We start from the raw sequence: 23056 nt of genomic DNA, 5'->3' as shown, positions 1-23056 counted from the left end.
TTGAGCGCTGTAGAGATCCTCTCAGTGGGAAACATCCTCCAGGCATGACTGACGTTGAGTACGCAAAATCATTAACGGAAGGCCCAGACGCCATCGAAAACGATAACCTGGTCCCGTACGAGCCTCCTCTCGGTGCAATCTTGGGCGAAGGGTCAACTTCCCGTATTGCACGCGTCGCACCAGGTGTCATCATCAAATGTCCCCGATTCTCTTGGTAGAATTCCAAGACAGCGGCAGATAAATGGTTTGTTCAAGATATGAAGAGAAGTTTTGATGTGGAAGAACGACTTCTGAAAATCCTGGGACCACACCCAAGAATAATAGAGTCCGTTGGCCCTTAGCTTCTTACGATCAGTGATTGACTTCTTTCTAGATTCCAGGGCGTCTCAGGTAACCCATTTGGATTGTTATTTACGGAAGCAAGCGACGGAAATCTACAGGACTACATCGACACACACCATGCTAGAATCAGTATGACTCTACGATTCAAATGGCGCACACAAGCCGCGGAGGCGATACAATTTATTCATCAGAAGGGCGTGATACATTCTGATCTTCGACCCGAGAACTTTTTGTTACACACTACCACCGAAAATGAGCTCGATCTTCTGCTCTGTGACTTCGGGGGGTCAACAAATGGAGATATAGATGGTCGGCATCTTCCCGACGCCGGGTTTTTTAACCCTTGCAATCCGCCGGAGTCGACGAAAAGCACGGACATCTTCAGCCTCGGGTCTATCTACTATACGATAATCACCGGCCATTGGCCCTACAGATCTCCAGGTCCATTCAAGTCTCTGGAGGAGATGGAGGAATACCAAGAACTGGTAGATCATCTATTTGCCTCCAAAACGTACCCGTCAGTTAATGGGCTGGCAGCTGGATCTGTGATACAACGATGCTGGACAGGAGAATACTCTGATTCGAGGGCCCTCATCGAAGACCAACGTAGGCAGTTTGAGACTATAGAGCTGTGAGAGAATGATTTACTCCCAATGCACTCGAAGATGTATTTGTACTCGGCTCAATACAATGTCCTCTGAACTAGCGTGCCATACTCAGTGTCCCTTCGAGATGACCTCGACCCTCCACATATGGCCCTGCGTACAGCCGTATCTCTCGTATTTGCCCCTCTCTGTGTGAAGCCAGTGGGTTGGGAATGCGACCCGGGTACTTAGGGGTGCCAAGGATTATCAAAATGCGACTAAAAGATCTCCACCTATTTATATGAGATTCCACACCTAGTGCGCTTCGGTGACATTGTGGATGTTGAAACTAGGAGGGTGCAGGCAATTCACGCCATTGCGGTTGGGTAGTTTACATGAACGACTCGCTTGCCATGTATGTGATATGGTATTAAAAGCCTTTCTGTAGCCTCAGAAGTAGGATAGTATTATCATTTGAGTGACAATTACGCAATAGGCTTGACGAACTCATCCCTGGGCCGAGTGGCTCAAATCGAAGTCGAAAGGGCGAGCGACGAATAAACAACACGACAGGACCGGACCCTTCGAAATCAGTCTCATGCCTTCCCATATCATGCTCGAGGCTAATGGCCCCAACATGGCTGGTCGATCGGCGAGCCCGATATACTTGACTTGCCAAGTAATCGGTCCGTAGTAGGGCAGGCTTCTCCAACCCTCTCGAATTAGGCAGCCTAGAAGATACACATGTCAGTGCCTATGGCACAAAGGGCAAGTTCTCACATACTTTGAAAGACTTGGGCGTGAAACCGAGGATCTCAGGATCAGCACAAGCCTCTTTTTTGTGATCACTCGGAAAGCCCCAGATGGATTTGGAAGTATCTCCGGCGCAGTCGCCAGACGGATAGAATGCAAAGTGGTGTTTGCCGATAAATTGAACACTTTGGACAGCGGAGTCTCTAATGGCGTAGCAATCGGTTGTGCCGGCCACGGGGTCGACGCCCATAGGATAGCCTGCGCCGATATAATCCCCCTTGCACCCGGGAGAGCCCCGAGGCAAGGCAGCCCAATCCGGGGTCGCTGTAGCGACACCTGCCAGTGCAAGAGGGAGAACCAGAGAGAGACGCATGTTGTTCAAGGGACACTTGGAAGATGGTGACGAGAGAAATGATCGCGAACACTACTTGTCCAGATCGCGGTTTATATACTTCTTGCTTTCACCCGAGGGACTTTCCGGTGCCTACAGACAATAAATCCACTCTCAGTCCCAGGCTTCTCTTATGGCGCAAATCATATTCCCCGCCCAAGGATCCTTGGGACTGTTTAGGCTCCAGGAACCCGCCCCGGGGCCGTTTCAGGGAGGCTCACAATCAGTTTACTACTTAATCGCGTTAAGCTTATATCGCAGTAATTAACTGAAATGTCGGCCCCTGGGAGAAGGATGGGTCAATAATGATGATCGTATCGACTTATGTAGTGCACCTGGTAGATCTTATCTGAAGATCGCTTACAACTTTGGCTAAACCTGTCTACCCCTGAATGAAGGATCTGTCAAAAGGCGAGCGAGTGACCTCGTATTATGGACCCTGTTAACAACAGCTTGGGGGAAACAACGATAAACACCAGGGGAAGGGAAGAAGAGAGAGGGAAAGACGTTGAGTATGTATACAAGGCGGAGCTCAGGCATTCCCCGTGGGGAGCATCTTGGTAATATAAAATAGACATCTAAGTCCTATGTAGCTGACGGTCACGATCTAGTGGGGGTTTTATGCATTTCCAAGCTTCCCTTTGAGCTCTTGGGCGCCCTCTCTTTTGCGAGGAAATAACCTTGGCTCCAATCACCATCCATGATGGCCCTCACACACACACACACACACACACACACACACACTCTCTCTCTCTCTCTCTCTCTCTCTCTCTCTCTCTCTCTCTCTCTCTCTCTCTCTCTCTCTCTCTCTCTCTCTCTCTCTCTCTCTCTCTCTCTCTCTGCTCTCGCTCCCTTCGTTCAAATATGCTCTCATTATCCTCCTATTCAACGTTTGGAATCCTGATCTTAATAATCCTCGCTGTCATCCGTGGATAAATCTGTTAATGTCCGATCTCTCCGCTCATAATTCCGGTTAAATCCGACTTCTATCCCACGATCTACTATAGGGATAAAAGGTCAACTTCTCACGCACCATGGGGCAGTCTCACGCCTCTCTTCAAGTTCATCCGATCAGAAACTCACAACATGCCGCCGACTAAGAGCCAGCTCAACGCTCAGGAGTGTCGCGACTTTGTTCCCACTCTCCACACCGCACCGTATCCCGCCATCGACCCTTCATCAGCGGACCTTCCTTCGCCCTTTGTCGCATGCATCATTGGGGGTCGAGGAGCAGCTGGAGGGGGCCTAGCTCGAGCATATGCCAAAGCCGGTGCATCAGGTTTAATTCTCGCAGCACGCACGCTGTCTGCACTCGAAGAAACCGCCAGCGAAGTGCGCTCGGTCAATCCTGCGACCAAAATCGTCGTTGCAAAGTGCGACATCGCCTTCAACTCCGACCTCGAGTCTCTTGCCAACACCGTCCGGTCGGAATTTGAAGGACACCTGGATGTTGTCGTGGTGAATCCGGGATACTCAGGGCCCATGATCCCAGATGTCGTTCGTGAATCGCCTGTCGACTTCCAAGCGGCGTTCAATGTGAACACTGTCGGCACCTTTTTCGCCGCTCATCATCTTTTGCCTTTGCTGTTGGCGACTGCGTCCCCGGCCATGAGTTTCATCGTGATCAACTCCATCGCCGCGCCGACAGTCACTGGTCCGACCGGCCATGCCCATTATTGTGTGAGCAAGACAGCCCAAGTCCGGCTGGTCGAAATGATCAATGAGCAATACGCTCCCAAGGGCCTTTTCTGTGCCAGTCTTCACCCCGGGGGAATGGCGAGTGAATTCAGCAAGGCAGTGGTACCGGAGGAATACCTTCACAGTAGGCTCACCTCTCTCGATTCTTCGGCGGTGCCAAATTAACCCCTATGCTTATAGTTCTGACGGATAGCCCGGACTTGGTCGGTTCCTTCTGTGTCTGGCTCACGTCGCTGAATGCCATCAACCGAAAGCGAGAGGTCCTGAATGGCCGTTTCATTTCCTGTAAATGGGACATTTCCGAGCTGGAGGCCAGATTCGACGAGATCTTGGAGAAGGATTTGCTCAGGTTCCGCATCGCCGTTGATTAAGACGTCAACATGCCAGACCAACATCGCGTAAGAGTTACGCTTACGCACCCGATAAATTTACCAGCAACCTAGTTTTCGAAGCCCAACTTGCAGAATATCAATAACAGAGATGTGCACGACGATCAGAAGCTGTGATAAGACACTCCAGATGCCTCAAATCAATGCACGGGCTCAAGAGATTATCACTAGTGGGCTAACATGTCTGCCTCTTCGTCACGGATCGTCAGATCTGAAGCTGCCTATGAACGAATAGCTCCACTCCTTTGCATGCAGTGGAGTAGCTGGCCATGATTGCACCAGAGCACCAGAGCCAAGCACCAATAATCGCGCAGCATCGGGAATTCTCGCAGCCAATCTCGCTGTATTGCGCAAGAGAAGACATCTGGTCGCATGACACTAATGTCACTTTCAGCTTGAAGAAAAATGCAGCCACGATCTTGCTTCGGCACACAATGACTTTTAGAGCATTCTCTGCTCCCCACCAGTTGGAGGGAAAAGTTGGTTTTTCTTAATCCCCGGGATTCTGGAATCTCAATATAATGGGGGGTGCTGAGAAGCCTCTCAGGATACTTGTCACCGGAGTACGCATAATGCGATAATCGTCCTGCCGTGGAGTATTTGGATCACTACTTACCAACGCGCTAGGGTGCGGGGTTCCTGGGATCAAATCTGATCGATTTTCTTCTTGAAAAGGGCCATCATATCATTGGGGTGGACAGCTTCGAGACCGGTTCTCCAAAGAACTTGGTTCATCTGGAGCATCATCCCCGATTCACTTTCATTCGGTATAGAATGCTACCAGCGGCAACTTTGAGCGACATACTAACAGTAGATCCTTGTGAACCCAGGCATAATATCCAATCTCCGCTTCATGATCTAGGACAGATTGACCAGATCTACAATCTCGCATGTCCCGCCAGTCCAATCCAGTATCAAAAGGACCATGTCTCGACTTTGAGGACATGCTTCCTCGGCACTGACAATCTCCTGTCCTTAGCCAAGTCTAGGAATATCCGGATCCTCCACACCAGTACATCCGGTGGGTAGCTCCTGATATTTAGATACAGATCTTTTCAGCTAACTCGGTCGTTTCGGAAGAGGTCTACGGTGATCCTCACGTACACCCTCAACCGGAGACTTATTGGGGTAATGTGAACCCCTTCGGCCCACGCTCATGCTACGACGAAGGCAAAAGATCCGCCGAAGCCCTGTGCTATGCGTACCGCGAACAAGGAGTGAATGTGAAGATTGCCCGCATCTTCAACACGTACGGACCACGCATGAGCAACAGTGATGGCCGCGTGGTGTCCAACTTCATCGCCTCTGCGCTAGCAGGCGCGGACCTGGAAATTACCGGCGACGGCTCGGCGACGCGATCGTTCCAGTTTGTCTCCGACTGCATCCAGGGCCTTTATGTCCTCATGAACAGTGACTACAGTGGCGGCCCGATGAACATTGGGAATGATGGCGAGTTTACGATTCAGCAGCTGGCGGAAATTGTCATCGAACTTGTTTCGGAGATGGCAGGTCCGTCTAAAGCTGCGATTGTCTATCGTCCGCCTGTCGTTGACGACCCGACCGTTCGTCGCCCTCGGATTGAATTGGCGAAGCAAGTTCTTCATTGGGAGCCCAGGGTTCAACTCAGGGATGGACTGCGGAAAACGATCGAGTGGCATATGAATGAACGGACATCGGCTAGCACACGCACATAAAACAGGCTGGGTGATGGAAGATTGGTCGGCGCTCCGGACAAATCAATTCATCTGTCAATATCCTCGGAGTTTCCAGCCATTCACTCTCACGGAGATTCCTAGATGACAACTGCATATGATCCAGCTACGGTAGCATTTCTAGCAGGTGTAATTCTGGAATTCTGCGTGTCTTATCACCCGCCCATTCAACGAACAACACGCATGCCTGTTGACGTGGGTCCGACAAAGATTTCCCCTTCTGGAATAGTTTCACGGCCGATAAGCAGTGTTCAGGCAGGCAATGATGCCCGCATTAATCGTTGCCAGAACTGAAATGGACCAATCATGGCATGAGTCTCGTGCGGTTATCCGGGGACATCCCTACATAGGTGGTTGAGGCAGGACGACTGGGCCGAGTTGGGGTGCATGCAACTATATAGCTGCGACCGTCCTCGTTCAGGTTCGGGTTTCCTTCTTTCAGAGTCAATCCCAATTGACAATACGGTCCAAACCGAGCCTTTGTTTGATCTCTTCCTTTTCCAGTATGGTTGACTACAACCCGGACCATGACGCTTCCCCCGTTCTGCCTACCCCAGCACAAAAGGGATTCAAGAATGGGGATGACAGACAGCAAAGCGGTGTCCTCTACAGGCAACTTCGACAGAAACCTCTCAATATTGTCGGAAGCAGAGAAAGCTACCTTATCACCGACGACGGCTTGGAGATTCTGGATGCGACCTCTGGTGCTGCGGTGTCCTGTCTCGGACATAGCGACAAACGTGTTCACGAAGCCATCCTGAAGCAGCTGCAAAAGGTCCCTTACTGCTACTCTCCTTTCTTCACCAATAATGCTGCCGAGGATCTCTCCAAGATTTTGGTTGAATCAACTGGGGGCAAAATGTCCCGCGCGTTTATCGTGAGCTCGGGTGAGCATATCCTAGTAATGCCCTTCTCGGATATCAACAGGAGGCACTGACACGGTCCGACCATGGCAGGGACCGAAGCTGTGGAGGCTTCGCTCAAGATGGCCGTTCAGTACTTCACCGAGCTGCCAGTCCCACAGCTTCAGCGTGTCAATTTCATCGCCCGCAAGCAGTCTTACCATGGAAACACACTGGGATCACTTGCGGTGGGCCACCACATTGGGCGTAGAGCCATCTACGAGAATATATTGGCCAAGAATGTCTCTCATGTCTCTCAGTGCTATCCGTTTCGGGACATGAAGCGTGATGAGAGTGTTGAGAGTTATGTTGCTCGACTTGCTCAGGAGCTAGAGGATGAATTCCAGAGACTAGGACCCGACACTGTGTGTGCGTTTGTAGCTGAGACGATGGCCGGCGTTGTGAGTGCATTGCATTCCTCTTGTGCTGAGCATATGCTGATAATCAGGGTTAGACTTTGGGATGTGTTCCTCCGCTTCCTGGCTACTTGAAAGCAATGAAACAAGTGTGCCAACGCCATGGCGCCCTGTTCATTCTGGATGAGGTCATGTCTGGCATGGGACGGACTGGCACGCTTCATGCATGGGAACAGGAGGATGTGGTTCCGGACCTACAAACCATCGCCAAAGGTCTTGGGGGTGGATATGCTCCCATCGCCGGTCTTCTCATCAATCAGCACGTTGTCGATACTCTGACGAATGGTACAGGAGTTTTTGCTCACAGTCAAACTTACCAGGGCCATCCGATTTCCTGTGCAGCTGCGTGCCGAGTGCAGCAGATTATACAGGAGGATAATCTCCTGCCTAATGTTCGTGAAATGGGGACATATATTGGCCAGCTCCTGCATGAAAAGCTCCATGACCATCCTCACGTCGGTGATATTCGGGGCAGAGGGCTTTTCTGGGCAGTACGTTATTTTCTTCCCTTTCACACCCTATCCGCGACTGACCAGGTTCTATAGCTCGAGTTTGTCCAGGACAAGGCAACAAAAACGCCTTATCCACCTTCTAGGGCTGTCTCCTGGACTCTTCATACCACGGGACTCAGTCCAGAGTATGCCATCTCGTTGATTCCTGGGAATGGGGGTGTCGATGGAATCAATGGTGATCATATCTGTTTGGCACCGCCCTATAATACCACGCGGGCCGAAATTGAGATGATCGTTGATCGAGTAACTCGGGTAGTCCACAATGTCTTGGGCTGAACAAATTATGGAATATAGTTATCAACAATGCATGCATGATTGCCAGAATCAATAACAATGAAACAATAGATCGGGATATGCTTATCAGTAAGGCTGCAATGATAGCTTCCGGCGAGGTAATTGTGCAATAAACGCATCCTAGAAGGTCTTCAAGCTGAAGGCTTTCATTCATGAGTACGGATTGAAGCCAGTCACGCACATCGCCTCATTTGACCGAAAGAGGAAAGATGAGACTGCGTCGATTCGACTGGTGGCCGATCATGTGATCGGGTGGTCACGATCAGCGGGGAAACTGCGACGCCATCTTCGTATCTCCATCTCAGAGACGTGGTTTGCGATTGGCGAGAGACTGCAAAGAGCCCATCGTCCTGGTGGGATGCCCCGTGGAGAGCGACTCTCCCGGTCACGGACCGGTATGCAGCGCTCTTGAAGAGATGTGGACATCGACACTAACCAAATTACACACCAGGATGTCTCCAGTGCCGTAGAAAACATCACAAATGTGATGAGCGTCAGCCTGTGTGCGCATTTTGCGCTCTGCGAGGGCTTGACTGTGAGTGGCCCTCTGGACTGAGATGGGTGAGGAAGGCACAACCAACGGTGTCGAGGCACAGGCCTCGTTGCAAGGACAGCCAGCACAACGATGCAGGGTGTGTACTGGAAAGATCACCATCATTTGCTGGGTCGAGTATGTTCGCCTCGGACGAAGAGAAGTACGCATGGGAATATTGTATGTTGGGCGTCGGCCTCTGGTGTCAACACAGACACTGATTCATGGACGTTCTAGACGTGAAGCTTGTCTCCTCGAACGTACCGGCACTAGATGGACCAGACAACCCATATCGACAGCTTTCGTTCACAGCCTTATCATCACCCATTCTCCTTGAAACCATCGTCTGTATAGCCACAGAGCACATGCTCAACTTTGGGCTCGGGAACGTGTCAACAGCAGCACAGCGTCAACAACGGATGCTGCGAACAATTGGCCACAATCTCCGAATGGTCGAAGCAGCAAACAACCGTGGGACGCAAGTTGTCGTTTCGACCAATATCATTGACCGCGACGCGTTACTCATCGCCATAATCCTACAGGGCGTCGTCGTAGTCCAGTCAGAAGATGGAGTTCTCGAACCGCATATTCGATGCGCCTCATTTCTCATGGGGACTCTGAACCACTTTACACGCGTCCCATACAATACTTTTACGCGTATGTCAGTGCAACGCTTCGCCATGGTTGATGTGATGCTTGCCATCTCCCGCCAACGACGACCGTTCGCGCCTCGCAACTTTGTCTTGCACCATCCAGATCCTGAACAGTGGGACGCCTCTGAGCCATCATTCCACAAAATGACTGGCTGTCCCCAACCTCTGATGTGCTTTTTCGTGCGGATTTCCCACTTAGCCTGTGACGTGGACGAGTGCTTGGAACAAGGAGTCCCCATTGATGACATTCTCACTCAGGCTCACCACCTCGAAACCGACCTACGATCGTGGTGGTTCGCATATCCCGGCCATCTGACCGAAGGCCGCGCCCGAACACCATTGGGCATATTGACAGAGTGCTTCTACTGGACAGCACATCTGTTGCTTGCACGCCGCGTATTCCGAGATCCGACTCGATCTCCCCGTGTCCAGCATTTGATGCATACATGCTTCGGACTCATGGATCAGCTCTCCACCGGATGTGGACCCGATTCATCCCTCCCGCAACCCTTCTATCTTGCAGCTCGAGAAGCAGTTACAGCGCAGGATCGGGCTTGGGTGCGACATAAGCACGAGTCAATGACGAATTACTATCGTGAGCAGCAGCGCAACATGGCAATGAGACTCACTGAGAGGATCTGGGATATTACAGATGAGGCTGAAAGGCAAGATTCCAAAGAAATGCCTAGTCCGGATCTGCAAATTAAGTGTTTGGATAGCCAGTCCTGCTTGTTTATTTTTTGATCGATATTTATACATAGCTTTGAGCTGGGGAAATGCTTCCTAGAGCAGTACAGCGAACAATGAGAACTTGGTTCAATTTATCTGGATATATCTTGAAAGCGTCGTAAATGCTATTCGACTACCCGGGCACATAGGTAAGACAATTTCCGTGATGATTAGTTCTATAAAATCTCCCCGTTGCGCAATCGTATATCCTCCCACAGACAGCGACCTGCAGATTCGTGCAACGCGAATATCCAAGGGAACTGGCTCAGCTGCCGCTGGATGGCAGTCCAGTTGTCCAGTCCCAGTCTCCCACAACTAGAGCTGATAAGTGGTGATAGCCACTGATGGCTTTTCAGGTCCAGCACTGATATCCCACTTATGAAAAGAATCCACAAGAGCAATGGCAGATCAGAATCCAAAGGTTCTGACCCTGTGATGTAAAGGCTTTGCAGGGCCCTTCCCATATAATCAGAAAGAAGGGGGCAGTTAGATTCATCACGGGTATACTCGGGTAGCAGCGTCGTCATAAATTCCAGCATTGCGAGGTTTGCCATGTCGCCACGGAGTCCTCCAAGCTTAGCGGAGGGTTTCCCTAGAGGCGAGACCTCTACGAGGCGGTAGAGAAGCGACAGAAGTGTCTCTGTATAATCTAGAGGATTCAGCTTCGATTTTTGCCTCCTCTCTGCTTCATTTAGCAGTCTTGAGAAGCTGAGCAGATCTAGCATAGTGAGTGAGGTGCTAGGAGCAGCGCTGGGAAACTGCGTGCTGCTGACATCGGGGTCGCATAAGACCGGGTGAACGGGCACTTCATCACCGCGAAACAAGGGGCGCGTGCCCATTTGCATTGCCAGTTCAACATCGAGTCTATTAATGGTTAGATGCAACTCATCCAAGAGCGAAACATGCGAAAATGGGGGAGTTGAGATGCATATCACGGAAGCAAGCGATTCCACGTACCTCAATGGTTTCAATGCCAGTGCACGATTCTCTTGCATCAGTCTGGCGATTCCACCCCGCAGCTGAATCATGCGATACAGCCCGCGGAGATGTACCAGTCCAGTGGCGGGCTGGTGATGTACTTGCTGGTAGATAGTGAGACTGACCACAGCAGCTATGGCGCTATCGGAAACGGAAGATGGGCCAGACAGTTTCATGTTTACCAAAGCATACGCCTGGGAGATATGGTGAAGAGTTTTGGGCGAGATTACTGATTTCCGCCCAAGGAAGTCAACGTAAGACGCGGATATAGCTAAAGTGCTATGGAAATCTACATTCATGGTGATTAATCGTACTGTACACACCAACTGGAAGTTCTGCGACTTACATGCTTCATCTGCTAGAATGCAGTTGACCCAGATCGACTTGAGGATGTCGAATTTGGCGCAGAACTGTGGCGGAAACAGCGCATCACTAATGTCAAAGAACCCTGTGGTTCCAATGTTAGACAAGCGAATTTGGATGGTCAATTGAGCAATATAGGTAGCATACACCGATGCATGAGCGCTGTGGACTCGGAGTCGAGCTCTTCAGGGAACGAAGTGAGACACAGATCCCCCCAGAGTATCTGTCGCGGCATCGCATACCCAGATCCTGGGGTGTTCAAGAGACGTTTGAGCTCTGTAACATTCTGCTGTTTCTTGTTGGATCGACGCTGCTTGCCCAAATTCTTGCCTCGCATGACATGGGAGCGGATGATGCGCCTGTCAGAGCGCCCTATCCCACTGGGGCTCTGGTCGATGAACTGCAGCTCCATGGTGACGGGAACGGCTTTCTGCTATCCTCAGGATCGGGCCACCCAGTGCATCCATGCCTCCAGTCCCGACCTTTTGGGACTCTGCTGGCACAGACGATGCGAGGCGCGTTGTTGGCTAACGAGTCAGCCAGTATCTCTGAAATTGTGCATCACGTGGGACATAAAGCTGTTAGTCAGCAGTGCAGTGCACGCAGGGAATAGCTGACAATTTCGACAAGCAGAAGCTCTGCTTCAGACAAAATGGACCATATCATCGCAAATCTATCCATGGATTAATGAGCACCACTATCCTCAAGCCGCTGTGCATGTCCAGAACTATTAGTCCACAGTGCTTGCAAAGAAGTAACCTGATGGCCTGCATCTGGCTCTATACCAGGGCAAGCTTATGATTGAACCATGCGTTATCAAATCATTACACCGTGCGCATCCCTTCGCGCCCTGAATGGTTCTAAGTGGGCAATACTGGCGTTCCTTTTGCGTCGCGATATTATCTCATATTGGTGGGTCTGTGAAATTTGAATGGCAAGGAATAGTCTAACAAGCTGGGATTAACGGGTTGAAGTCTATAACTAACCAAATCAACATTTTGCCTCCGTGGAGAGGCATTCCAAGGAAATCAGCACCAACAATCTCCTAGAGCTGTGAAATGCAGCCGGGCTGCACAGACTCCAGCCTGGAAACGAGCTCGTCCCAGATGCCCTTCTGCAGCTTCTGGCCCTCCTCGTTGGTCATCCATGTGGGCACCCAGTATTCCTTGATCTTGCAGCCGGACAACAGCTTACCGTGGCCCTCCTCGCCCACCAACAATCCGTACAAGAAAGTCCGGCTGCCCTTCTCGGCTGTCCGCGCCATCATGGCCCGCACTCCCTCATGCATGATCTTAGTGAATGTCCGCGCGTCGCGACCCAGGCCAGTGGTGCAGAGACCGGGCGCGACCATGGTGATGATGACGCCTGTGCGCTCGACGGGACAGAGGGCTGCGAACTGGCGCACGGCGAACTCTTCCACTAGCTTGGTGAGGGCGTACCTTTGTCCACATGTTAGTTCCCAGGCTTGAAGACGGGATGGGAGTATCAGTCCTACCTGGCGTCCATATTAGCCCGCTTCTGGTTGTTGAATCCGTCAAAAATAACACCGTTGCGGCTCTTATCTATCTCGCTCTTAACGGTGTATCCAAGCACACTGACGATGAAGACGAGGGTGGGCTTGATGTTGAACTTTCTCGCGCATGCCTTGAGTTTAGGCATCATAAGAGCGCCGAGGAACACGGTGTTGATCACGTTGACGAACATGCTCATTTCCATGCCCTCGGTCTGTGACCACGCGTCGATCATGAGTCCCGCGTTGCAAATGAAGCCGTCGATCCTGTCGTGCTCCCCTATCGTCTCCTTGACGAAGCTTTGAACCGACGCATAGCTCGACATGTCTATATGCCGTACCTTTCCGGGGTTAGTCGTTTATGATGGGGTTGTATACCTCACAGCCGACGTACCTGGACAACTCCCTTGCGGCCTGTGGTCTTCTCAACATCATTCTTAGCAGCTTCTCCTGACTTGAGGTTCCGCACAGCCAGTACGACACACTCGGCCGATGCCGCGACAAGGTGCCGTGCCGTCTCGAGGCCCAAGCCAGAGTTGCCGCCTGTGATGACATAGGTCTTGCCGATGCAGGTCTTCTCGTCTACCAGAATCGGCAGCTTCCTGTACTGCTCGGCGGTCAATCGGAGCATCACCATCTTGGTCTGTGGTTTGGGTAGGGGTATCTTCGAATATAACAGCTCGAGATGGACCAAGATCGTGGACTTTTTGATAAGATGGAAGTATGAGGATGGACGAACTCAGCTTTTCCAAGTAATGACCCCGGAGGTCTTCATGCCTTTTATATGTTAGGCAGCACATGCCGACCCGCATTCGATCGAGTCAATCCCTCGATAATCAAGGATCGGGGCATGCCCGGATGTCTTGATTTCATGCCCATAGGCCAATGAACGGCCCCAGCCAATCTGATATTGGCGTCTTCTTTGGGACTAGCGGGTTCGGTGTAACTCGAAGCGTCTGGCCAATCAGATATTGGTTTCCCTTTTGGGAATGCCTCCGTCGCGGATCGAAAGATCGACCGATTCCGATCATTTTGGTCTCCCCGATTCCGCTGCGATTCTGTAGTTCCATTAGCACATCTTTTACTCGTATACCGGATCTGGACTTGCCCTTTACCTCCGTACATCGCGCCATTTAACCCCGCCGACGATACGGCTCTTTGCACCATCTCTGGCAACATATATTATCTAAAGCTATTAAGGCTGCCAGACCTTCTTCGCGGGCCTTGTAACCGTCCCCTTTTTCACCTCTGGTCTCAACTTCAATATTCCTTATGGCTGCCCGAAGGTTATATGCACAGGATAGCGGTAGTGCACCGGCATTGGTAGAGTTGACTCGCTGTAGATGATCGCGAGCAACATCAACCATGACTTTAGTCACAAAGCGCAACCCAGCCAACGAGCCCCTTTGCACCCACGTGATGTTGGAGGTGCTCGGATGTAGCGTTTGGATGTGCTCGTGAAGTAGGAACAGCGTCCTCGTTGCTGTCCCGATTGCCCCGCAGTAGTGTCTCCATTCATGATCGCAGTCGCGGATGAGGACCGAGAGAATCCTTTGTATTCCCTGGTCCAAGCCTTGCAAGGCCACGATATGATGTTCTTGATTTGTGATCGGGCGCGTTAAAATCCCGAGAAGGCAATCCAGGAGGTAAGTGAGTTGAATCTGGCGTCCGAAGCCACTGATACTCGGGGCGTCGAGGTCACTCAAACTCGGAGGAGGGAAATGTATGAAGTCAGAGTGATCCTGCGCGGGAGGAAGATCGGGAGGAAGTGGTGCATTTGGATCGGGGAATTGCAAGGTGGGAGCTTGCTTGCAGTCGGGGATGTCACATAAGACAATCCTTTGTGGCTTAGGTTAGCTCATGATCTCGCGAGAAGGACGACCGTCCACCACGAGGATGTACCTTTCAAATGTAGCGAGACTCCACCATAGATTAATGGCCTCTCGAGCTTTGAGTCGTTCGTTCCGATCTCGTGGAATAGAGTTCATGTCCTGATTCAGGTGAATACTCGGTTCAATCGACGAGATCATCCGTGTACTCATTCCCAACGTGATATTTGCTGCACGGGGGTGACCGGAGACATGTTCGAACGCGGCAATGACAAGACTGGCTTGGATGAGGGGGATGGAGGAACAAATCGCCGCTTGAACCCTCGCAAATAGGACCTTGGAAGTAACATGGATACTTTTCCAGGGATCCGGATTGTGTTGAAGCCTGGAATTGGTCGATGGGTTCCACGCAAGAAGACACAACGCCAGCAGAAGGATCGTGAAATCCGCCGGGGGTGGCGCCCCTTGATACGTCGCCACAGTTTCACGGAATAAACTGGGGCAGATAATAGGGAGATGCCGATGGAAGTCCCGAAAATAATGCTCGCCTAGTCTTGACACGGACAAATCTGTCTGCCGCAGGATTTTGCACAGGTGAAAGTACAGTATTGCATCGACGCTGTTTGTAGAAACGGGCCATTCGAATATTTGGCAAAGGCCTAGCAATGGATCATGATCCGTGAGAGTGGCGACCTTCTCACCCTCTCGGGGCTCTGCGTATGAACAAGGGAGACCTCGCCGAGAGCAGGAGCCACACTGTGGCAGACCCTTGTCGCACGCCTTTTTCGAGTTCTTACACGTAACACAAACATGTGTGGCGCGATGCATAGTCGATATCTGATTCTGTCTGATTTGAACGTGGTAGCGTACATGGATAGGAATATTCCTCTCCACCAAGATGTAGAGGAATGGCGAGGACCTTGGGGTCCTGTCGGCCGCCACTAGGCTCTATACTGTTAAGCCTCCGGTCGCATCTAGGAAACACCTTCTATTCTCTTCAGGGTCCTCATCATAGCTTCGTTTAGCCACGAGATTCCATGATTTGGAGTGGGGAAATTTTGATTGATTTTGAAGGGTGTCCGCTAGGACTTGGATATAAAAGTCCTCCCAAGGCAGGTCGTGTCATTGATGGGAAGTTCAAAGACTCTTTCATCTTCAACCAACATGGCGACAGTAAAGAATCCTCTCACGGAGACGAATGCCACCATGGCCGACGAACCCGACAACCCTAGAAAAGTCAGCGGATTCGGGCGTCTTTTCCAGTGGCATGAGCCAGGCACTTCCAAGGAGGAAAAATGGCTGATCTTCAAGCTGGACTTTTTCATTTTGCTGTATACCTGTCTGGTATGACGGCGGCCTAACCCTCTACCATTTCGCTTGAATGCTAACCTCGTTTTGAAGACATTCTTCGTGAAGTACTTGGTGCGCAGACCTGGTCTAATATCAAATCACTTTTACTCACCATCGCCAGGATCAAACCAATGTGACGAATGCGTATGTTTCCGGCATGAAGGAGGACCTCAATCTTCGTACGTTGAATCGTCTCGCTTGCGGTGAGACTTGCTGACCGAATTCAATGCAGGCGGGAATGAACTGAACTGGTTCACCACCTACTTTAACATCGGAATCATCATCGGGGGTCCGTTCTTTACCATGGCCTTGACTTCCATTCACCCACGCTACTGGCTACCAGCCTGCACCATGTGCTGGTCTCTATTCGTTTTGTTCATGTACAAAGCCGAATCCGCCAGAACGATATACATTCTGAGATTCTTCGCGGGTATCTTCGAGTCGGGTGCGATGCCAGGGGCCTTTTACATCGTAAGAACTTTTGCTTGTGTCGATTGTCAAAATCAGACTGATTTTTTTTCGATCTAGATTGGAAGCTGGTACCGCTCCTCCGAGATTAGTCGACGGTCCGCGATATTCATGTTCTCTTCCGCAGGAGGCCAGATGTTCTCGGGATATATTCAAGCGGGACTGTGAGTGATGGGACAATGTCTGCAATTTGGCGACACGCGATGCTGATACTGGAACAGGTACAAAAACATGAACCATACTCTTGGGCTGGCCTCCTGGCGATGGGTCTTCATCTTTGATTTCCTCATCGGTATTCCGGTCGCTATCTTTGGGGTTTTCTGCTGTCCAAGTAAGACATGCCACGCTGGAGACTGCACGCGAGAAGAAAAGAAAATTTGCTCATGCTTACCACTACATTAGATGAACCAAAGTCAGTAAAGCCTTGGTGGATGACAGAGAGGGAACGCCAGATGGCCGTTGAGCGCCTCGCAGAGGAAGATCGAGATGCCATGAATGTTACCTGGGACCTGAGTGCGGTCAAGCGCGTGCTGACGTCGTGGCAACTCTGGACATTTGTTATTGCTTGGGGGTAATGCCTCTCCAGACTCCGTTGACATCGACGACATTGCTAATGGGAACAGAACAATGGAATGTACCTGTGGAGTGAACCTACAGCGATGGATGACGTTGTACCTGAAATCGGTCAAGGTCGACGAACATGCCAAATACAACATTGAGAAAATCAATGCTCTGCCGACGGTGATCGGATGTGTCGTGAGTCTTCTTGTCAGCAACGATTTTTCAATTTTGCTCACAAGGTCTGCTAGGAACTTGTCTGGATGATTCTAAGTGCGCTCGTCATGGACAAGACGCAAAACCCACCGATAGTCATCCTGGTACTTGGTCTCATGCAGCTGTTCGCGTACATCGTCTTCTATGTCTGGCCCAGCAATGACCATTTCTTGATCGCGGTCTACTACCTCTGCAGCGCGTATGGGGCAATCGCCGCTCTCATTAGTGGATGGTTGAATTCTTGCTGTGGAGGTGACAAGCAGCTCCGAGCTCTGGGCACGTCCCTGATGATTTCAGTCGGATAGTAAGCTTTCCAGACTGCAGCTCTTCTGGCTCTGGTAACTGACCAATTCTAGTGCCGTCGAGACGGTTTCTCAGCAGTATATGTTTCCGACGTCAGAAGCACCGCGATTTGAAAAAACGAAAGGGTACGCATATGGAATCGGATGGGTATGTGTTATGATTCTATGGCTTTGTGTTTGCGTGCCGTGGATTGAATGGCATTTCAAGAGACGAGTCAAGCGTTTTGAGATAGAAGCGCCCTGCACTGCTAACTAGATGCGTTCTTCACTTCAAATTTCGTGAATCAACGGGCTGAAAGCGAGAGGGGGGACCGATTTTGTCTATTTGAAGATGGTTCAAATAGACATAATATGAAGGACTGCATTCGGGAATAAGTCAGCAATTGCCGGTCATATGGGATAAGACCAAGATTGCTTTGGGCATCAGGCGGCAAGTCTTGCTGACGCCCCTAGTATTCACCTAGCTTTATATCATCCCTATAATAGCCATGGGGCTTCTTTCTCTCCTCGTTTCGACGACCTTGTAATCAGCGCATATGGGTATAAGGTCAACCGTGTGCTTCTTGCTCTCGCTGTCATTGTACTTGGCTGCCTGGGCGCAACGCCCATCAAATATTAATGCAACCCGGTGGTGGCGAGTCTCCTGTCATTCTGCACCTGTTCATTGAACATTTGCAGCCACGTATTTGGGCCTGGGCATGATGTGAGCTTGGATTTTCACATGTAATATATTCAGCCCTACTGTCACGACAGATGGAGCAGCCTAGTCCCAAGGAGGAAAGAAACCAGAAGACCAGTGAGATGAAAGTCGCCCCTCACCACTCCTTTCCTCCCCGGGAGTTGCTTCTTCTGTCATTCTCCCCTGCACCCAGTACAGCAACCACGGTCGCACAATGGGCCTTGTCCTCTCGGATATCGCCTGCTCGACTGGGATATGCTACCAAGGTCAGCCAAAGCAACCTGGTTATCTCCGCACTGCTCCAGGGAGTCCGTGGGATGCCTGGGACGATGTGACCGCGCACGGAGTCTTGAGTGTGACGTGCGCTGCAGGCAGAGAACCTCGCTCCTCCCAATGAGATCCATCTACGCTGGTTGTCTCGGACCGATCAGGCTAAACAGCGCGAGTGCTGGCCCCATCCAGAGCCGGTGTCATAAGGGGAGCCCGGGGTTTAGGCCAGATCCAGACAGGTTGCACCCTGAAGGTTGGGACGGAGTCTGTCCAACACGGCGGTGTCGGTCTGGAATTCGATTTCAACCTGTCATGGCAGCGCTGCCAATCACAACCCATGCATGGGGCGGGTACCTGAATGGCCCTCTTTTTTCTGACAGTCCACAGACTCAGGGGGCGCGACCAAGTGTTCGCTGATTGGCGAGGGGCGGATGGATCGGCCCCTGGAACCGTGGGAGTTCCAACGGTGGCGCCAACGGGAGCCGTGGCTGAAGCCATTCTCGAATCAGAGGAAAGTCGCGTTTCCCAGGACACCGGGGGTGCAACGGGAAGGAGAGACGAGGGTCTGTGGGAAAGCGCCGCTGCGTTGCTACGAGCATGGAGAAGAAAAAAAATTCCCCGGTCACCACCACTACTTCCTCACCCATCGACCCCAATGCGCTGGCCGTCACCAGCGCCCGGTGTTTCAGATTCCCGCGGATCTCACGTGGTAGGAGCCGTACATACGGCGGCATTTGGCGACGATCAAGACGGTTGTTGATGGTCCAAGGGCCGGGAAGTGGCCTCTGGTGTCTGGTTCTCGGGCGCCACGGTGCCCGTGGAGAGGTTTTTTTTGGGCGGAGTGTCTCCCCTGGATCCTTCTTCCTTCCCCTGAGTGCCAGTCGTACAGTGGCAACGCGCGACGTGGGACAAGGTTGCTTGTTCGTGACTATGGCCGGCTCGTCAGAAATCCGGACACCATCGGCTAGAGTCGTCGAGAAAGGAGAAACAAGGCGGGAGGCCCCCCTCTTCTCGGACGAGGCTCAGCGTGGACAGCGTGGATTGGGCGCATGCAAGCGGACGCAGGGGCCAAAACAGCCAGACCGGGACTTTCCCAGAGAGCGGGAGATCCACCAGTTGCTCTCGAAGTGTATACCTGGCCAAGGATAGTAGATGATCGAATCGGATGGAGCACGGGCGAGACGAGAAGCTCGAACGGGAGTCGAGGCCCCCAGCAGTTTGGGACGTCTCAGGCCCCACGAGGTGCCAATAGTGTCCGTAGTTCAGCGTTAGCGTTCACGCTTAGCCTGGGCGAGAAGGCGAGAGAGGGAGGGCGAGAAGTGAGTCTTCCAAAGTTGGGCTTCCTGGGCTGCGTAGTCAGCATCTCCTGATTCCCGCGATCTCCTCCTCCCTCTCGTTCTTCTCTTGTCGTGTGTCTTTGGCTTTTTCTCTCCCCCCTCTCCGTTCGTTTCTTTTTTGCTCGGTCGCTCGTTTCACTCTTTCACGACGACCTATCCCGCTCTTTCCCCCTCTCGCACTCTTCGTTTCCTCGCGAACGGTTTGACCCCTCTCGAAAAGGCACCGTTCCCGCCCATTGATCGATTCAACCGGGCCTTGCGATTTCCTACGACCACTCCGACCTCACCCCGACGAGTCCGGTCGATCTCTGGATCAATCGCCCTTCTTTTGGAGCTGCATAGGCCAGCCTTTTTATCTCCCACCTTCCTTTGCACGGGACGCTTCTGCGACGCGCCCTTACACCACCCAACCTCTTCGCTTCTGACGTGGTCTGCATCGAACGCGAGTCGATCCCGCCTCCGCCAGAGCGCTTTCTTTCAGTATTGGATTTCTCCTCTCGCGCTTGACGCTGCTTCGAGAGAAAAAAAAGGATTTGGAAGACTCTCAGTCATTTTCAGCACCAACGTCTCTGTCGGCCGGATCGTCACGCATCGAACTTTTTATCCTACTCAAAAGAAACATTTCGCGCAACGATCCCAAATCCGGCATTCGGGATTACTTTGAATCATCGCTACGAACTTCACTCATCGCCGATATCTACCGGAACTTCGCATTGCACTATGTCTTCGTTGGTCGAAACCCCTGACCCGTCGACGGGGGCGGGCACAGCGTCCACCACTGCATCCTCTTCGCCCCCAACCTCCACCCCATCGCCCTCCACTTCCAGTACCGCGACCGCTCCTTCGGCTGCTGCGCGGCGCCCACCGCGCAAGAGCACCTTGACACAACAGCAGAAGAACAACAAGCGCCAGCGCGCGACTCAGGATCAGCTTGTCACGCTCGAGGTCGAATTCAATAAGAATCCCACTCCCACTGCGGCCACCCGAGAACGCATCGCACAGGACATTAACATGACCGAAAGATCGGTTCAGATCTGGTTCCAGAACCGCCGTGCCAAAATTAAGATGCTCGCGAAGAAGAGCATTGAAACGGGTGAGGGCTGTGACACGATCCCAGATTCCATGCGCCATTATCTGGCAATGCAATTCGATCCCACCAAACCCGGCACTCGCGACCCTTTCGGGCGGGCAGCAGGATACGGGGCCCCGGGCATGTATGCAAACGAGACCAACCCTTCGGGCAAGGTTGTCATTTCGCACTTTACCTGCCGATCCTTGACTGTGGGCAGTTGGCGGCGGATTGGACAAAATGCTATGGATCTGGTGATTTTCTACTCCCCCGACAAGGCCTGCATGACGTACTACATCAACAACGACTCCGCTGGCTATAAGATCGAGTATCCTTTCTCCTCTATCAAGAACATCACCCTGGAAACTGGAGACCCAAACCCGGGGCCAAACGGGGCACCGCCTCGGCCCGGTGGCTTGGTGGTGGAACTTAACCGCCCGCCGATGTTTTTCATGGATTCTTCCAATTCTGGAGGTTTCTACCAATGTGGTGATTTTACGGAGGAGCAGCAAGCGAGTCAGATTATGGTACATCACTTGGGAGGCCATCCCAAGGTTTTGAGTGTCCAGCTGGCCAAGCTAGTCTCCCTTGAATCCTTCCAGAACCGCCTGGCATATAACAGCAACAGCAACAACTCGAACCACTTTGCGGTTCCCGCCGCAATGTCTCCGCCTTACATTCAGCGTCCTGCTTCTCAACCCAACCACTTTGCGCCGCCCGCGTACATGAACCTTTATCAGGACAGCAACCACTTGGGTTTCAATATACCGGCCGCCCGCGGTCACAAGCGCCAGCGTAGCCGCTCGGTGCCCGCTGCCGTTGATATCTCGGCGTTGCAGGCCCCGATGACCTCTTTCCACATGCCGCAGACGCCGGCTCCATACAATCATGACTCCGGGATCTATGCGCCAGTGCCACAGTCGGTGCACGCCCTTCCGACGGATCTGCGCATCGACACCGAGGGATATGGGCTTGATTTTCGAACCAATCCCATGTCTGCAACTACCACCGCTTCGCCTTCTGACTTTGCCAGCCCCTCCATGTTCAGCAGTGCGGCGCAAGGCGACTCCACGCCGATTGCCAACATGACTCCTCAATTCAATATGCCCTTCGTATCTGCAGGACCGTCGGATGCCTCCACGGTTGGATCGCACGCCCCGTCGCCTTATTCAAGTGTCAGCCCGGCCGATCCGATGATCGCCAACCACTCACCGCCCTTGTCGAACATGTCTCACTCCTCATCTGACATGTTCGGCTTTGGCCATGAACAACAGTCGGCTTTCGTGGAGGATGGGCTCTCGATGAACGAGATGTACGCCAAGCAACACGTGAACTACGCGGTCTCGCACGACGCTCCCAGCTTTGAATTACCAATGCATGGTATGTCAGGCCATGGCTCCCCAGCGCTTGGTGACTACTCTCATGGCTTGGTCAATCTCGATGATATCAACTCCCACGGGCTGCCCTCTGGGTCGTGAGCCTTGAGCCGCGGAAGTTGATCATCCATACTTTTCCTTGTCTCTGTTCTCATGTTTCACGGCCTTTGGAGTGCTTGCGGCGCTTGTGTTGGATGGGTTATCATTTCCCTCTCGGAGGAACTCCCATTGTCTTGTGGTCAAATTCATCTGAGTGCGAGGTACTCTACCTGCGCCCTGTAGATGGCTGATCAAGACCATTTCGCGTCTCGCTGGCGATGGCCGGGAAAGCAAATTCCGATTGGACTCGTTGCTGTTTCTCTTTGACTGCGTGACATATATCCATTCTGTCTTGTGCGCTTTTTTGTGTATTAATACCCTTCCGATTCTATTCTGGGGCCGGTCCTGAAGCGATTTATGCTTGTTTTGACGCATTTTCTTCATTTTGTTCGTCGAATTCCCGGATGTCCCGGTGAAACATGAACGCATTTTCTTCTCTTTCTACCCCTGCCATCCACTTCCCCCTTTATATACGTTTGTGATCTGATGGCCGGGGTCTCTTTTACGTTGTTATGCCAAACAGACCGACTTGGACGGCGAACCCTCCCCTCGGAATTTTCTTTTCTTTACTTTTGTCTTTTGAGCTTCTTGTTTTCTCGAAGACGACGTGTCCAGGCCTTTGCTGGTCTGGATTCGTTTCTTCACACGCCCCCCGCGGGTGTGATAGTTCTTCTCGTCATGGGTCTGGAGTTGGTCTTTACGCATGGCATTTCCTTTCGTTGACACCTGTTTGGGTCTGATCTGA

General features: G+C 51.9%; 10 protein-coding genes across 10 annotated transcripts; 6 read left to right on the top strand and 4 right to left on the bottom strand.

Annotated features, from left to right (window-relative positions):
* Positions 1–44: 44 nt before the first annotated feature.
* N7459_004076 (uncharacterized protein) lies at positions 45–977 on the top strand (the record flags this gene model as incomplete). Its single annotated transcript, XM_056943260.1, has 2 exons — positions 45–214; positions 374–977. The coding sequence occupies exon 2, from the start codon at positions 474–476 to the stop codon at positions 975–977; it is 504 nt and encodes a 167-aa protein (XP_056800143.1). The 5' UTR covers positions 45–214; positions 374–473.
* Positions 978–1648: 671 nt separating this feature from the next.
* N7459_004075 (uncharacterized protein) lies at positions 1649–2052 on the bottom strand (the record flags this gene model as incomplete). Its single annotated transcript, XM_056943259.1, has 2 exons — positions 1649–1657; positions 1711–2052. The coding sequence occupies 2 exons, from the start codon at positions 2050–2052 to the stop codon at positions 1649–1651; spliced, it is 351 nt and encodes a 116-aa protein (XP_056800142.1).
* A 1104-nt stretch (positions 2053–3156) lies between these two features.
* On the top strand, positions 3157–4139 carry N7459_004074 (SDR family NAD(P)-dependent oxidoreductase; the record flags this gene model as incomplete). The annotated part of the gene is made up of 2 exons (XM_056943258.1): positions 3157–3892; positions 3949–4139. The coding sequence occupies 2 exons, from the start codon at positions 3157–3159 to the stop codon at positions 4137–4139; spliced, it is 927 nt and encodes a 308-aa protein (XP_056800141.1).
* Positions 4140–4678: 539 nt separating this feature from the next.
* On the top strand, positions 4679–5851 carry N7459_004073 (UDP-glucuronic acid decarboxylase family protein; the record flags this gene model as incomplete). Its single annotated transcript, XM_056943257.1, has 4 exons — positions 4679–4720; positions 4785–4924; positions 4988–5178; positions 5238–5851. 4 exons carry the CDS (start codon positions 4679–4681, stop codon positions 5849–5851), a joined length of 987 nt encoding a protein of 328 aa, XP_056800140.1.
* Positions 5852–6374: 523 nt separating this feature from the next.
* On the top strand, positions 6375–9922 carry N7459_004072 (uncharacterized protein; the record flags this gene model as incomplete). The annotated part of the gene is made up of 7 exons (XM_056943256.1): positions 6375–6756; positions 6826–7172; positions 7226–7678; positions 7733–7942; positions 8118–8388; positions 8625–8705; positions 8763–9922. The coding sequence occupies 7 exons, from the start codon at positions 6375–6377 to the stop codon at positions 9920–9922; spliced, it is 2904 nt and encodes a 967-aa protein (XP_056800139.1).
* A 161-nt stretch (positions 9923–10083) lies between these two features.
* Positions 10084–11660, bottom strand: N7459_004071 (uncharacterized protein; the record flags this gene model as incomplete). Its single annotated transcript, XM_056943255.1, has 4 exons — positions 10084–10771; positions 10865–11174; positions 11232–11333; positions 11396–11660. The coding sequence occupies 4 exons, from the start codon at positions 11658–11660 to the stop codon at positions 10084–10086; spliced, it is 1365 nt and encodes a 454-aa protein (XP_056800138.1).
* A 633-nt stretch (positions 11661–12293) lies between these two features.
* N7459_004070 (uncharacterized protein) lies at positions 12294–13395 on the bottom strand (the record flags this gene model as incomplete). The annotated part of the gene is made up of 3 exons (XM_056943254.1): positions 12294–12687; positions 12744–13099; positions 13153–13395. 3 exons carry the CDS (start codon positions 13393–13395, stop codon positions 12294–12296), a joined length of 993 nt encoding a protein of 330 aa, XP_056800137.1.
* Positions 13396–13627: 232 nt separating this feature from the next.
* N7459_004069 (uncharacterized protein) lies at positions 13628–15415 on the bottom strand (the record flags this gene model as incomplete). Its single annotated transcript, XM_056943253.1, has 4 exons — positions 13628–13808; positions 13852–13927; positions 13969–14597; positions 14661–15415. 4 exons carry the CDS (start codon positions 15413–15415, stop codon positions 13628–13630), a joined length of 1641 nt encoding a protein of 546 aa, XP_056800136.1.
* A 336-nt stretch (positions 15416–15751) lies between these two features.
* Positions 15752–17737, top strand: N7459_004068 (major facilitator superfamily domain-containing protein; the record flags this gene model as incomplete). The annotated part of the gene is made up of 10 exons (XM_056943252.1): positions 15752–15931; positions 15989–16009; positions 16059–16116; positions 16170–16408; positions 16466–16569; positions 16627–16736; positions 16808–16976; positions 17029–17161; positions 17215–17483; positions 17536–17737. 10 exons carry the CDS (start codon positions 15752–15754, stop codon positions 17735–17737), a joined length of 1485 nt encoding a protein of 494 aa, XP_056800135.1.
* A 2750-nt stretch (positions 17738–20487) lies between these two features.
* N7459_004067 (homeobox domain-containing protein) lies at positions 20488–22314 on the top strand (the record flags this gene model as incomplete). The annotated part of the gene is made up of 1 exon (XM_056943251.1): positions 20488–22314. One exon carries the CDS (start codon positions 20488–20490, stop codon positions 22312–22314), a length of 1827 nt encoding a protein of 608 aa, XP_056800134.1.
* Positions 22315–23056: the final 742 nt, after the last annotated feature.

Source organism: Penicillium hispanicum (assembly GCF_028827665.1).
Source record: "Penicillium hispanicum strain IBT 35686 chromosome Unknown utg000004l_segment0_segment0, whole genome shotgun sequence".
NCBI classification, from domain to species: domain Eukaryota; kingdom Fungi; phylum Ascomycota; class Eurotiomycetes; order Eurotiales; family Aspergillaceae; genus Penicillium; species Penicillium hispanicum.
This window is presented reverse-complemented; position numbering and strand designations above follow the sequence as displayed.